Source organism: Hyperolius riggenbachi, chromosome 6 (genome assembly GCF_040937935.1).
Source record: "Hyperolius riggenbachi isolate aHypRig1 chromosome 6, aHypRig1.pri, whole genome shotgun sequence".
Lineage (NCBI taxonomy): Eukaryota > Metazoa > Chordata > Amphibia > Anura > Hyperoliidae > Hyperolius > Hyperolius riggenbachi.
Genome location: NC_090651.1, coordinates 170,563,619 through 170,577,176, shown reverse-complemented (window position 1 = coordinate 170,577,176; position 13,558 = coordinate 170,563,619). Strand labels below are relative to the sequence as shown.

Genomic DNA, 13,558 nt, shown 5'->3' with positions numbered 1-13,558 from the left:
TTTCAGCCCGCGGGGATTTTTCACCTTATGCATCAGAGCAATTTTCACCTCCCATTCATTCGCTAATAACTTTATCACTACTTATCACAATTCATTGATCTATATCTTGTTTTTTTCCGCCACTAATTGGGCTTTCTTTGGGTGGTACATTTTGCTAAGAATTATTTTTTTAACAGGATTAATAAGAAAAAAAATTATTATTTCTCAGTTTTCGGCCATTATAGCTTTAATCCACGCTACCACAATTAAAACCTATGTATTTAATTTGCCCGTTTGTCTCGGTTATGACACCATTTAAATTTTGTCCCTATCACAATGTATGGCGCCAATACTTTATTTGAAAATAAAGGTGCATTTTTCCGTTTTGCGTCCATCACTATTTACAAGCTTATAATTTAAAAAATGTTCATAGTATACCCCCTTCAAATGCATATTTAAAAAGTTCAGACCCTTAGGTAACTATTTATGTTTGTTTTTTTTAATTGTAATTTTTTTTTCCCATTAAAAATGTTATTTGGGTAATGTTTTGGTGTGGGAAATAATAAACAGTTAATTTTTAATGTTATTATATGTGTAAATTGTAATGTAAAAAATATGTAGATGTAGTTTTACTATTTGGCCACAAGATGGCCACCTTCAGTTTTTTCTTCTCCTTGTGCTTCTCGCTAAGCGGAAGCACAAGGGGGACGCGGAAAATTGTACATGCAGAAAGACTGAAGCCTCTAGTAAGAGCGCTTCAGTTTTTCTGCTGGGGACACGGATCGGTGATCGGGAACCATGTTCCTGTTCACTGATCCCAGGGCCACCGGGGGACAGCACGAGCAGCAGCCCGGACGTGAGCTTCACGTTCGGGCGGCAGAAATGGTTAAAGGACTTACGAGGTGAATTGCATAAAAAAAAAGTTATTTACCTCATTACAAAAGTAGACCTCAGGGCAGATGAACTGTGCCTTCCTTGTCATTATCTGGCGCTTTATCAGCCTAATTCACTCTTCATTGTAGGTCCCGACCCTCCCCAGGGTCGCCTTATCAGAATCGCTGCTTTAAAAAAAAATCTACCTCCTGCGCTGCTAGCATAGCCGTGGCAGCGCAGGATTACAGGCCTGGCCGTGTCTGCCCTCACTCCGTGAGCTCGGTTATACGTCATGTGGGCGGCCCCACATGACTAACTACACTGCCAGCCAGCCGTTCCCCATTAGCAGAGAATACAAGCGCTGAGCAAGTCGCCTCTCCCTCCCAATGCAGAAGTGTTACCAGCAGCAGAATAAAGCTACCTAAAGGGGGTACATCTGGCTATCTAAACAGGGTGAAAGGGGACACATCTCGCTAACTAAAGAGGCACATATTTGGATAAAGGGGGGGGGGGCACATCTGGTTATCTGAATGGGGTAAGGGGGCACATACAGCTATCTAAATAACTTTTGACTCCACCCATGACCACATTCTGATGTGTGGCCACGCCTATTTTGTCCAGAGGGGGGGGGGGGTGTGTGCAAAAACTGTCTTTGTCCCTGGGTGCTGAAAACCTTAGCTACGCCTCTGTATTTGCTTAGGAAAGTGTTTAACCAGCTTAGCGGTTAGCGGTATGGACGAGCTCAGCTCGCCCAGTACCACCAGGCTGGATATCTCAGCCCCTGGTGCGTTTTTTCACAATTTTTAAACACGCAGCTAGCACTTTGCTAACTGCGTGTTCTACTCAATCACCGCCGCTCCTCGGCGCGAAAGAGGGCCTCCCCCCCCGACCCATTTCGCAGCCTGGCCAATCACTACCAGGCTGCGCTAAGGGGTGGATCGGGACTCCCCCTGTCATCATTCCGATCGTCGCCATGGCGACGAGGGAAGCCTTAACAGGAAATCCTGTTCAGAGCGGGATTTCCTGTTGGGTATGATCGCCGGCGGCGATCGGAGGGGTGCGAGGGATAGCGCAGGGAGGGGGAATCATGTAGCTAGCGTTAGGCTAGCTACATAACAAAAAAGTGAAAAAAAAAAAAAAACACCCGCGGCCGAGCGCCGCAAGACAAACGCCAGGGTAGTAAAAGCTAGGTACACACAGATTTTCTGTCAGATCAATTATTTCCAACATGTCCAATCTGATTTCTGATCGATTTCCGAGTGTTTTCCATTCAACTCCATTGGAAACCAATCGAGAACATTTGGAAATCGATCGAAAATTAGATCAGACATGTTGATAGTAGTAAAAATGTTTCTGTACCGTGTTAGCCAAACAATATATGTAGGTAGAAAAAAAAACAAAGTCTTGTAAAAGTAATACCTTTTAATGGCTAACTGATAAAGTTAAATAATGCAAGCTTTCTGGGATCTAGTCCCCTTCTTCAGGCATATTTCTAGATGTTAGCTGTAGTAAAACACTGATGCAGGGAAGCTGCATGAAGATGGCAGTTGTACTGGTTGCTGTTTAGCAGTTAGATGTCAGGTGATCAGCAGGCTGGAGCCAGTGAGCTTATGCAAGCAAACATGAAATCTAGCAGGTTTCTGAAGATAGTGAAGCCAAGTCAATCATGTTACATAAGTGAACTTTATCCCAATCAGTAGCGGATACCCCCTTTTAGATGAGAAATTACTCCTTTTCACTAACAGACCATCAGGGGGTACTGTATATTGTGGTGAAACCCCTCCCACAAGAAACTGAGGACCTTGGTACTCCTGGCAGTTTCCTGTCTGTGAACCTTGTTGCATTGTGGGAAATAGCTGTTTACAGCGGTTTCCAACTGCCATAAAAACCTGCAGCATCTACATCACCTGCCAACAGTAAAAATGCCACCATGTAATAAATCTCAGAATGTAAATCTGGGATTTAAAAGATTTTACAATGGGCAAACACTGACTAAATCATTTAAACATAATTATTGTAAAAATGAAGCACTTTATTACATTATTTTCACTGGAGTTACCCTTTAAGTGCATCTGTAAGAAAAAAAGTGCCCCTGGGCTTCCCCCTACCTCCCCTCAGGCAGCTGGATCCCTCGAGTAGTCTCACACTCAATCATTTACAAGAGCCGCTGCACAAATGGCCAGTAGCAACTCTCCACTCGGCAGAAATAGCAGAGCTCAATCAGGTCTGCTCTATTGTGCAGGCAACTCGTGGCAATAGTCATTCAAGCTCAATATCCACAAGCCAGCGCAAATCGCAGCTGACCTGCATGCTGTGTGCAGTACAGCATATTGGGAACCATAAGCGGTAAGTGGAGGGGGCGTTCCTAAGGACGGGCAGGAAGGACTGGACACACACACACACACGACATTCTGCTCAATATTATGGCTGAGCAGAGTATTGGCCACAGGGGACACTGGAGTGTGAGGATGGTGCTGTGACATATGTCACAGCACCACAGGTGAAACAGAATTAAAAGTATGGTGAGCAAAACTAAATTCAGGGGTACTTTAAAGCAGGGCTGTGGAGTTGGTACAAAAATCATCTGACTCCAACGACTCATGTTATGAAGCCTCCGACTCCAGGTACCCAAAACGGCTCCGACTCCTTGACTCCAACTCCACAGCCCTTCTTTAAAGATTGACATCTTACTAATACTTTTTACAGGGACAATTTTTCACCTGTATACATGCCTGTGCTGCATGTAGTAGCACAAATCTTGCTAGCTTGAGAAGCTACAATTGGAATTTAATTCTTGTTATGGAGTCAATCAATGTAACCAACACACACACACACTAAATCACCTTTAATGAGTTGGAGTCCCTAATTTAAATGCTCATACAGGTAGTTTTGTCAAGCAATATGGACATTACCACAACATGACAATTGAGTCCTGACCTCTACAGGAAATAATGAACATACACTGAAGTGCAACCTAGATATGCCAAGCATTACCGGTCACATAAATTAGGGGAGCTCAAATAAATTTTGCACAACCCTCATAGTCTAGCTCTACAAGTCTTTATAGATAAGTGCACAGCTACACAAAGAACTTCTATACTTCGGATTTTTTGAAAAGTAATTTAACCTATTTTGGTTCCTGGACGTAGAAACTACACCCAGGAACCATGCGCGCTACCGCGTACTCCCGGCCGCGGATTCGGTAGCCAGGGAATCAATGTATCGGGCTATGGTGCCCGATCACTGATTCCTCTCCCCCGCTGAAAAAGCGACAGCTTCTCTCGGAAGCTGCGCCTTTTCTGGCCGTTCCCTCCCCGATGCGTCACTCTAAGCGTGTTACGCTTAGAGTGACGTCATGAAAACCAACTCATGGCCGCCATCTTGTGGCCAAAAAGTAATACTACAACTGAAAATAAAAATAAATTAAAATGAACACACATTTACATTATAAATCTATTGTTTACATCCCACCCTCCCAAAACTACCCAAATAAAATGTTTACTATAAAAAAAAAAAAAGCCATTACAATAAAAAAAAAAACCATGTAAATATTTACCTAAGGGTCTAAACTTTTTAAATATCAATGTAAAGATGAAATATTTCTATATTTTTTTTTATTTTAAACTTGTTAATAGTGATAGATGCAAAATGGAAAAAATGCACCTTTATTTCCAAAAAAAATATTGTCGCCATACATTGTGATAGGGACATAATTTTAACGGTGTAATAACCGGGACATATGGGCAAATACAATACGTGAGTTTTAATTATGGATGTATTAGGCATTAATTAATACATGTATTAGGCATGTATTATTTTAAAACTATAATGGCTGAAAACTGAGAAATAATGAATTTTTCCATTTTTTTCTTATTCTTCCTGTTAAAATGCGTTTACAGTAAAGTGGCTCTTAGCAAAATGTACCCCCCAAAGAAAGCCTAATTGGTGGCGGAAAAAACAAGATATAGATCAGTTCATTGTGATAAGTAGTGATAAAGTTATAAGCTAATGAATGGAAGGTGAACATTTCTCACGTGAAAACCACGGAACCTGAATGGGTTAAGATACTGTATATTCTGGCGTAGACTACTACTTTTTAACCCTTGAAAATCTTCTTGAAGTCAGGGGTCTTATACGCCGGGTGTCACTGATGCCGGGTGATACGCCCTATCATGTTACCGACTCTCAGATCTCGCTGCTGAGGACTGTTGTGAAGCGGCACAAGCGCACATGTGCAAGATCTGAGAGGCAGAGAAGGAGGTAAATAGCATACAAGGGTGGCCAGAAGGGTGAAAGAGGTGTTTTCCATACCGCTCTGATAAACAGGAGAGCTGATCAATCCATTTAGGGAGAGGGAGAGTTGACCAATCCACCCAGTCAATCGCCTATATACTGTTATATACTGGGTACCACATACAGTACAGCACCAATAACTGTTCATACATTAGCACCAATATATGTTTTTTTGTTTTTCATTTGGTGTGTGTTGGAAGAGGGGTAGTCTTATATGGCGAATATATCCCAAACTATATTTTAACTGGAAAAGTTGGGGGTTGTCTTATATGCCCAGTTGTCTTACATGCCGGAATATACTGGTAAATAAAAATTTAGTGATAAGGCCTTGATTATACATACAGAGCTACATATGCATGCAGACATACACAAGCTGTTTATGGACTTACCGGAGGGCTAGAGTGAAGGTGTAATGGCGGTGGTGGAGCAGGTGGAGTTGAAACCGGTGTTGATAAACTTGGTTGTGATGGAGGCCGAGACAATGGCTCTTGCAATATCTGCTGAGGGGATGCAGTAATAGACTGGTCAACACTTGGCATGACAGATGCAGAAACTGGAAATGACGGCGTAACTTGAGGTGGAGAAGGGCTCTCTCTCTGCTCAATTTGCAAAGGTGTTGCAGTTAGTATAGGTTCACTAGACATTGGAGCTTGAGGTGTAGCCAACCCAGGAGAAGTAAGGTGGGGTGTGGGTGTGCGGCTTGGGGCTGGGGAAGGGGAATTATGATGGATTGATTGCTGAACATGACTGCTCAGTGGGTTCCCAGATGTCCCTGGAGGTATCACCGAAGAATTTCCACTGTGTGCCGGATTTGGCAACTGAGCCTACAAAAAAGCATAAAGGCATTTCTTTAAAGCAGAAAAAAAAGCAGGGGGAAAAAAAAAACAGCTGGTGTTATAAACAGTTATACAAAAAAATATGACTAGACTCACTTGAGTAGGAGGATTCTGACTGACAGACTGTGACATGGATGCACCAGAGTTGTTCATCCCTCCAGAGTTCAATACTGAAGAAGAAGCCTGGAATGGACTTGGGGACAAGAAACGATTCTGTGCAACCTGAGACATGGACATTGGCTGAGGCACATTAGGAGGAAATCCCAGCTACGGAAGGATAACAAATTTGAACAGAAAGTGAGTTCGTTTCTTTGCAGTTTTATGTTTTCAAGCAACTGCATAGTGTGTTAAACATGCATCTTCTCTACTCCCCCCCCCCCCCCCCCCCATTCTTTTAACCTCCCCAGCAGTATTGACGGATATACACATCAATACAAAACATGCTGTGAACAGTATTGACGTGCATACACATCAACACTCTCCTGCACTGTATCTGCACTGTATACTAGACCATTGCTTGACACATTTTGGCAAGTTAAAGGTAAAAAAAAGTTATAGAAATTAATTAAATCATCTTTTGCACAGAAATCCTGGGGAAATTGAATGCCAGGGAGGTTTACCTCTTCCCTCTCATCTATTATCTGCTTCCACTCCCCTTTTTATGTCTCTAGGCCTGATTGTATCAAACAATCACTAATCGCTAAGGGCTGGTGATTGTTGAACTCATGAAAAAAAGAAAGCACTAATCTGGACACCTATCATCCCAAGTTCTTTTCATCTATTTCAACTAGTTTTTAATAATGATAATTTTCCTGTAAACAGCCAATTTAGATTGCTGTTCATTTCCCAGACCCTACATTACCAGACTATGGGGGGTTTAACTGCACTTTAGTTTACACTGGAGGTAGTCCTTTAACCACTTAAGACAAAAGGGACGTTTATAAATGCCCTATTTGTGCACTAATTAGTGCAATAGGATGTTAAATATATGCATATTCTGCTCATTTTAACCCTTCAACTGAGGATTGCTAAGTGGGCGAGTCCCTCTGTTTTCCTGCACAGCAAGGCTGTTTCTGTACGATCCGCCGGGCGGATCGCTTCGAAACAAACTTGTCAGTCCGCCGACAGTGCGTACACACGCGCTACTGTCGCCTGAAAGTCCGCCCAGCAGGAGGGTCTGATGGACCCGTCGTTGGCGGCCGTAGTGTGTATGTACGCACCTTTAGAAATATAAATCTTCAGCTGAAAGTAAAAATATTACACAAAATTATAAAAAAAATGAAATTGTTTTGTTAGTAATGTTCTACTTACCATTGGTACTACATATAGTTCTCTCACAAGTTTATTTTCAGTTGAGGATATTTGAAGGAAGAGATCACGATATTCAATATATAGTGCACAATCCCACTGTTGTGTTCTCCAAAACTTTATAAGTAAATTTTAGTGAGTAAGGCCCTGTTCATACTGTCAGCGTTTCCAGAATGCATAGAACACAAAGAAAACGCAAGTTGAAAACCGCATGCGTTTATATGCGTTTTCTATTGCGTTTTTGCATGTTGAACGGAAGTGCGTCGCACAGGAAACAATGGGAAACGCAGAGGGAAAAGTACGCTAAAACTTAATAGTACGCGTTTTTGAAATGCGGCTATAGACTTTCATTGCGTCAGTTTGTGCGTGACGCACAGGACTGCGTGCAGCAATGCAGATGCGAAACGTATGCGTCTCACACGCATACATGTGAACGAGGCCATTAGAAAACATTAGTAGCCGTTTCTATGCGCAAAGTCTTGTTTGCGTAATATTGGGGAGGATGATTCTGGAGTAGCAATGCTGCAGCAGGATGTGTCCCTTAGCAACCAAGGGGCAGACTGCTGCAACGAGAAAGGGAATAGGAGTGCAGCTAAAGGCCCATCCACACGTCGGATTTTTGCGAACGACCAGTCGTTTGAACGTTCCGTCGTTCGCACGTCAAATCCGGCGTGTGTACAGACTATCGTTCGGGTGATAAGAAAACCAGTCTTATCACCCGAACGATAGTCTGTACACACGCCGGATTTGACGTGCGAACGACGGAACGTTCAAACGACGGGTCGTTCGCAAAAATCCGACGTGTGTATGGGCCTTTAGGCTAGACAAGTACTGGTGGTAGGGGATTAAATTATTAGGCACACAGATAGGGTAATTGTCGAAGAAACTGTGAATGCCGTACAGTCTGTTGATTCCCGGGTGCTCGGGTTCGGCATGTAGCGGAAAGTATTGACAGATTATTGGGTGGGGTTGGGGAAGACCCAGCTGTCATGGTACACACTGGCACCAATGACAAAGTTAGTGGGAGATGGAAGGTCCTCAAAAATGATTTTCAGGTACTTGGAGATAAACTTAAAGCAAGGTCCTCCAAGGTGGTGTTTTCTGAAATACTGCCAGTGCCACATCGCAGAGACAGAGGGAGCTTAGGGAGTTAAATAAGTGGTTGAGAAATTGGTGTAGGAAGGAGGGGTTTGGGTTCCTGAAAAACTGGGTAGACTTTGCAGTCGGCTACAGGTTCTACAGAAGGGATAGGCTGCACCTCAATGGGGAGGGTGCAGCTGCATTGGGAGAGAAGATGGCTAAACGGTTGGAGGAGATTTTTGAAGGGACTCCGAGCAGTGCAAAAACTATGGAAAGATGCATATCATTTTAAAGCTCTCTTTCTCCTCTTTCCAATGATATATAAACCGCCACCCTACGCCTTTTAGTTTTCGCTATTTTCGCGATTGCAATTGCAGCGGCCGCGGAATGGAGCTGCTGACTTTAGGAAAAAAAGTTGCCCTGTGTAATACAATGTAACTATGGAAAGATGGATATAATTTTAAAGCTCTCTTTCTCCTCTTTCTGACGACCTCTAAATCGTCGCCCTACGCCTTTTAGTTTTATCTATTTTTGTGATCGAAATCGCAGCCGTGGCAATTTCAATCGCAAAAATAGCGAAAACTAAAAGGCGTAGGGCGGCGATTTATATATCATTTGAAAGAGGAGAAAGAGAGCTTTAAAATGATATGCATCTTTCCATAGTTTCTGCACTGCTCGGAGTCCCTTTAACTAGGATCTGGGGGGAGGCGGGAGGATAAAGTCTCAATATGTAGACAAGAGAAGGTAAAAAGACAGTGGGAGCCTAACATTATGGGGGGTGGGAACAGTGTAAAGAGTAAGGAGGTTGGTAAAACTTCAAGTAGCCCATATCATGTAAACAAAATGGTAAATGTGGTGGTAAAAATATAAAGTGCATGGTAACCAATGCTAGGAGCCTTGCAAATAAAATTGACGAACTAGAGTTAATTCTGATTGACAAAGGCTATGACATTGTGGGAATAACCGAGACATGGATGGATGAAAGCCATGACTGGATAGCAAATTTAGAGGGATAGGTGTTTAGAAAGGATAGAACAGGGAAAATAGGTGGAGGGGTTTGTCTCTGTTAAGAATTCTTTTACAGCTGTCCTGAATGATGAGATGGAGGAAGATTGTGAAGATGTGGAGTGCGTTTGGGTAAATATTCATGGTGGAAATAAAGGTTGCCGATTGCTTATTGGGGTATGCTACAGGCCACCTCATATTCATGAAGCTGCAGAACTGCAATTACTACAGCAGATTAAAAAAGCTGCAAGTAAAAATGAGGTCATAGTTATGGGTGACTTCACCTTTCCAGACATTGACTGGGGTATTGAGGCTACCCATTCTGGTAAAAGCAGCAGATTTCTGGCATCACTACAGGACAATTACTTGACTCAAATGGTAACTGAACCAACTAGGGGGAATGAGTTACTGGATCTGATCATCTCTAATAGACCAGATAATGTATCAAATGTGCAGGTTCAAGAACATTTGGGAAATCGTGATCACAACATGATAACGTTTGATCTGGTGACAGAGGCCGCAGGGCAGCGGGACCACTAAAACTATCAATTTTAGAAAAGCAAAGTTCAATCAACTCAGGCAGGCACCACGTTTGGTGAACTGGGATAATGTACTACAAGGGGAGGACACTGAAGGGAAATGGCAAGCTTTTAAGCTTATTCTCAATCAATATTGTAGTATGTATATCCCATATGGAAACAAAATATCTAGGAATAAAAAAAAGGCCTCTATGGATGAATAGAAAGGTTAGAGAAAAATGAAGAGGAACAAGAATGCGTATAAGGTCCTAAAACAGGAGGGGACAGAGGCTGCATTAAACAATTATAAGGAGTGCAATAAAAATTGTAAAAAAAAAATATTAGGCTGGCAAAGACTGAAGCTGAAAATCAAATCACTAGGGATATCAAATCTAACCCAAAAAAAGTTTTACAAGTACATCAACTCTAAAAAAAGAAAGGTTGACTGTATTGGACTCCTAAAGGATGAGGGTGGGAACTCAATGGTGGATGACCAAGGTAAGGCAGGGTTATTAAATGCTTTCTTTGCTTCTGTCTTCACAAGGGAAACATCACTGTTGCAAATTACAGATGCAGAAGAGTCTCAATCTTCCAACTGTAATATTAAATACTTAACGCAGGAAGAAGTGAAGGCAAGACTAAATAAATTAAAAATAGACAAGGCACCTGGCCCGGATGGCATGCATCCTCGGGGTCCTAAAGGGGCCCATACACCTAACGATTTTCCCGCTGATATACGGCCGATTCGATCACAGTGACCGAATCGGCTGTGAAATCGCCGCGCACACCGCTGACAGAACGATCGATTTCTGTCCGAAATCGATCGTTCCGTGCAGAAGACTTTCTCGATCGCCGGCGGGTCGGGAGTGCGCCGATGGGCGGCGTTCGAATGCCTGACGACCGACGCAATACAGCGGGTATACATTACCTCTTCCAGCCGGCGCGAGTCCCCTGGTTTGTCTTCTCCGGTCTGGTCTGGTCTCCGGCATGCGGCAGCCGCACCACCACAGATTGTGAACGGTTTCAGGCTGAAATCGGTTCACAATCTGTTTGCAGTAAGGGTGCCATACGATCCCTCTCTGATCAGATTTGATCAGAGAGGGATCTATCTGTTGGTCGAATCTGATGGCAAATCGACCAGTGTATGGCCACCTTAAGAGAATTAAGTTCGGTTATAGATAAACCCCTTTATCTTATCTTTTGTGACTCTCTTTCAACTGGCAGAGTCCCAGTGGATTGGCGTACAGCCCACGTTTTCCCATTATTTAAGAAGGGCAAAAAAATTAGATCCAGGAAATTATAGACCTGTAAGCTTAACATCAGTTGTATGCAAACTATTTGAGGGGTTACTAAGAGATACTATACATGACTTCATAGTAGAAAATCTTATTTCTCAGCATCAACATGGGTTTACTAAAGACAGGACCTGTTTGACTAACATGCTCAGCTTTTATGAGGTAGTGAACGCTAATGTGGATACTGGGAATGCTGTAGATGTGATATACTTGGACATTGCAAAGGCCTTCGACACTGTTCCCACAAAAGTCTGGTGCAAAAGCGGAGTATGCAAGGACTGAGGAAGAGAGTGTGGTCACGGATAGGAAACTGGCTAATGGACAGAAAACAGAGTTGTGGTCAATGGATCATACTCAAAATGGGAGACTGTTAGCAGTGGGGTCCCACAGGGGTCTGTACTGGGTCCAGTGCTCTTCAGTTTATTTATTAATGAACTAGTAGATGTAGTAGTGAGCAATGTTGCTATTTTTGCAGATGATACAAAATTGTGCAGAATCATCAACTCTCAGGAAGATAAAGACATATTGCAAAAGGATCTGGATAGGATGGCTATATGGGCACATAAATGACAAATGAAATTCAATGTTGAAAAATGTAAATTCATGCATTTTGGTCGTACCAATGGTCTAGCACCATACAAAAAAAATAGGATAGAGTTGGGAACATCAAACTTGAAGAAGGACTTAGGAGTACTCATCGACAACAAGTTAAATAATCGCAGTCAATGCTGCAGCTAAAGCTAATCAAATTTTGGGATGCATTAAAAGGGAAATAAAAACTCGAGATGCTAGCATAATATTGCCCGTTTAACTCTCTAGTAAGGCCACATCTGGAATATGGAATTCAGTTCTGGGCACCACATTACAGGAAAGATATTGCAGTTTTAGAGCAGGTGCAGAGACAAGCAACAAAATTGATACGTGGGATGGTAGGATTCATTTACCAAGAAAGGTTAGATAAACTGGGTTTATTTAGTCTAGAGAAAAGACGCCTTAGAGAGGATCTAATTAACATGTATAAATACATCAGAGGGCAATATAATAGCTTGGCGGAGGAGCTTTTTGTCCCTAGGCCTTCTCAAAGGACTAGAGGACATGATCTGTGCATGGAGGAAAAAGGTTTTAGCCATTTATTTAGGAAAGTGTTCTTTACAGTAAGAGTGATTAAGATGTGGAATGCATTGCCACAGGAAGTAGTTATGGCAAACTCTATACCTGCATTTAAAGGGGGCTTAGATGCTTTCCTTGCGTTGAAAGACATCTATGGCTACAATTACTAGGTAATGCCTAATGATGCTGATCCAGGGATTTTATCCGATTGCCATCTGGAGTCGGGAAGGAATTTTTTCCCTTTTGGGGCTAATTGGACCATGCCTTGTAAGGGTTTTTCGTCTTCCTCTGGATCAACAGGGATATGTGAGGGAGCAGGCGAGTGTTCTCTGGTTGAACTCGATGGACATATGTCTTTTTTCAACCCAAATAACATTGTAACTATGTACGCGTTTTGGAAAAACAGCTAGGAACGCACATAGTCTGAACAGGGCCTAAGTGCACTTTCCTGAGACTACTTTTTGTTGGGCTTATTCATATTTTCTCGGCATTCAATTTGTAATCTGCAATGTGAGTTTGTTACCTGATTCATGGGTGCAGTCTGCCCCGGGTGTTGGGAAACTGGTGCCTGTTGCCTTTGTTGCCTTTGTAACAATGACTGCATGGGCATGCTGGTCTGCCCAAACTGGTTCATTCCTATTTCAAAATACAAAACCAGCGATTAACCTTCTTACATATTACATCCTACAAAAAGAAATGAATGATCAAAAGAACAAAGCTAGCATAAAACAGGTAATTTGCTTCTGGTGATAATTACATTTCTGTACCAATTTGCTGCCTGGTCTCCTACTGAGAAGCACAGTAAAATTTCACTTAGAATAATTAAAGGCAACCAAAAAAAACAAAACCCTCATGCTGTAAATGCATCCATGCAACTTCAAACACTCAAGGACTAATTTGCATGTCTTTCTGCAACCATCTCTATAATCTGCTATGTCCCAAGTAAGTGTAGTAAATAAGATAACTGCAGGCAACTGCATAGGGATGGCCAATGAGATGCAAATAAGTCTGAGTTGGAGTTATGCAAATTCTGTATTCACGTTTATGCAGCTTGAAAATAGACCAATTCACCAAGGTGAAATCCACATTCAAGCTAAAGTTAAAATATAAAATTTGCATAACTGCATCAAATCAGAATTCTTTGCATCTCACTTACCATTCCTAATTGAGTCACAACCACCACAAGTACACAGCCTTCAGCATACCAAATTTCACACACATTTCAAATCAGTGACAAAACACAATTGATAGATGGGGAAGG

At 42.3% G+C, this 13,558-nt stretch overlaps 1 protein-coding gene across 1 annotated transcript in view; it reads right to left on the bottom strand.

Moving 5' to 3' along the window:
• Positions 1–13,558, bottom strand: part of EP300 (E1A binding protein p300) — a 264,101-nt gene that overhangs the window by 94,096 nt on the left and 156,447 nt on the right. Inside the window, exons 12-14 of the mRNA XM_068242112.1 lie at positions 12,821–12,933; positions 6,078–6,248; positions 5,535–5,969 (exon numbers count right to left, since the gene is read on the bottom strand). Coding sequence (XP_068098213.1) covers positions 5,535–5,969; positions 6,078–6,248; positions 12,821–12,933 — 719 coding nt within the window. The remainder of the gene's footprint in view (positions 1–5,534; positions 5,970–6,077; positions 6,249–12,820; positions 12,934–13,558) is intronic.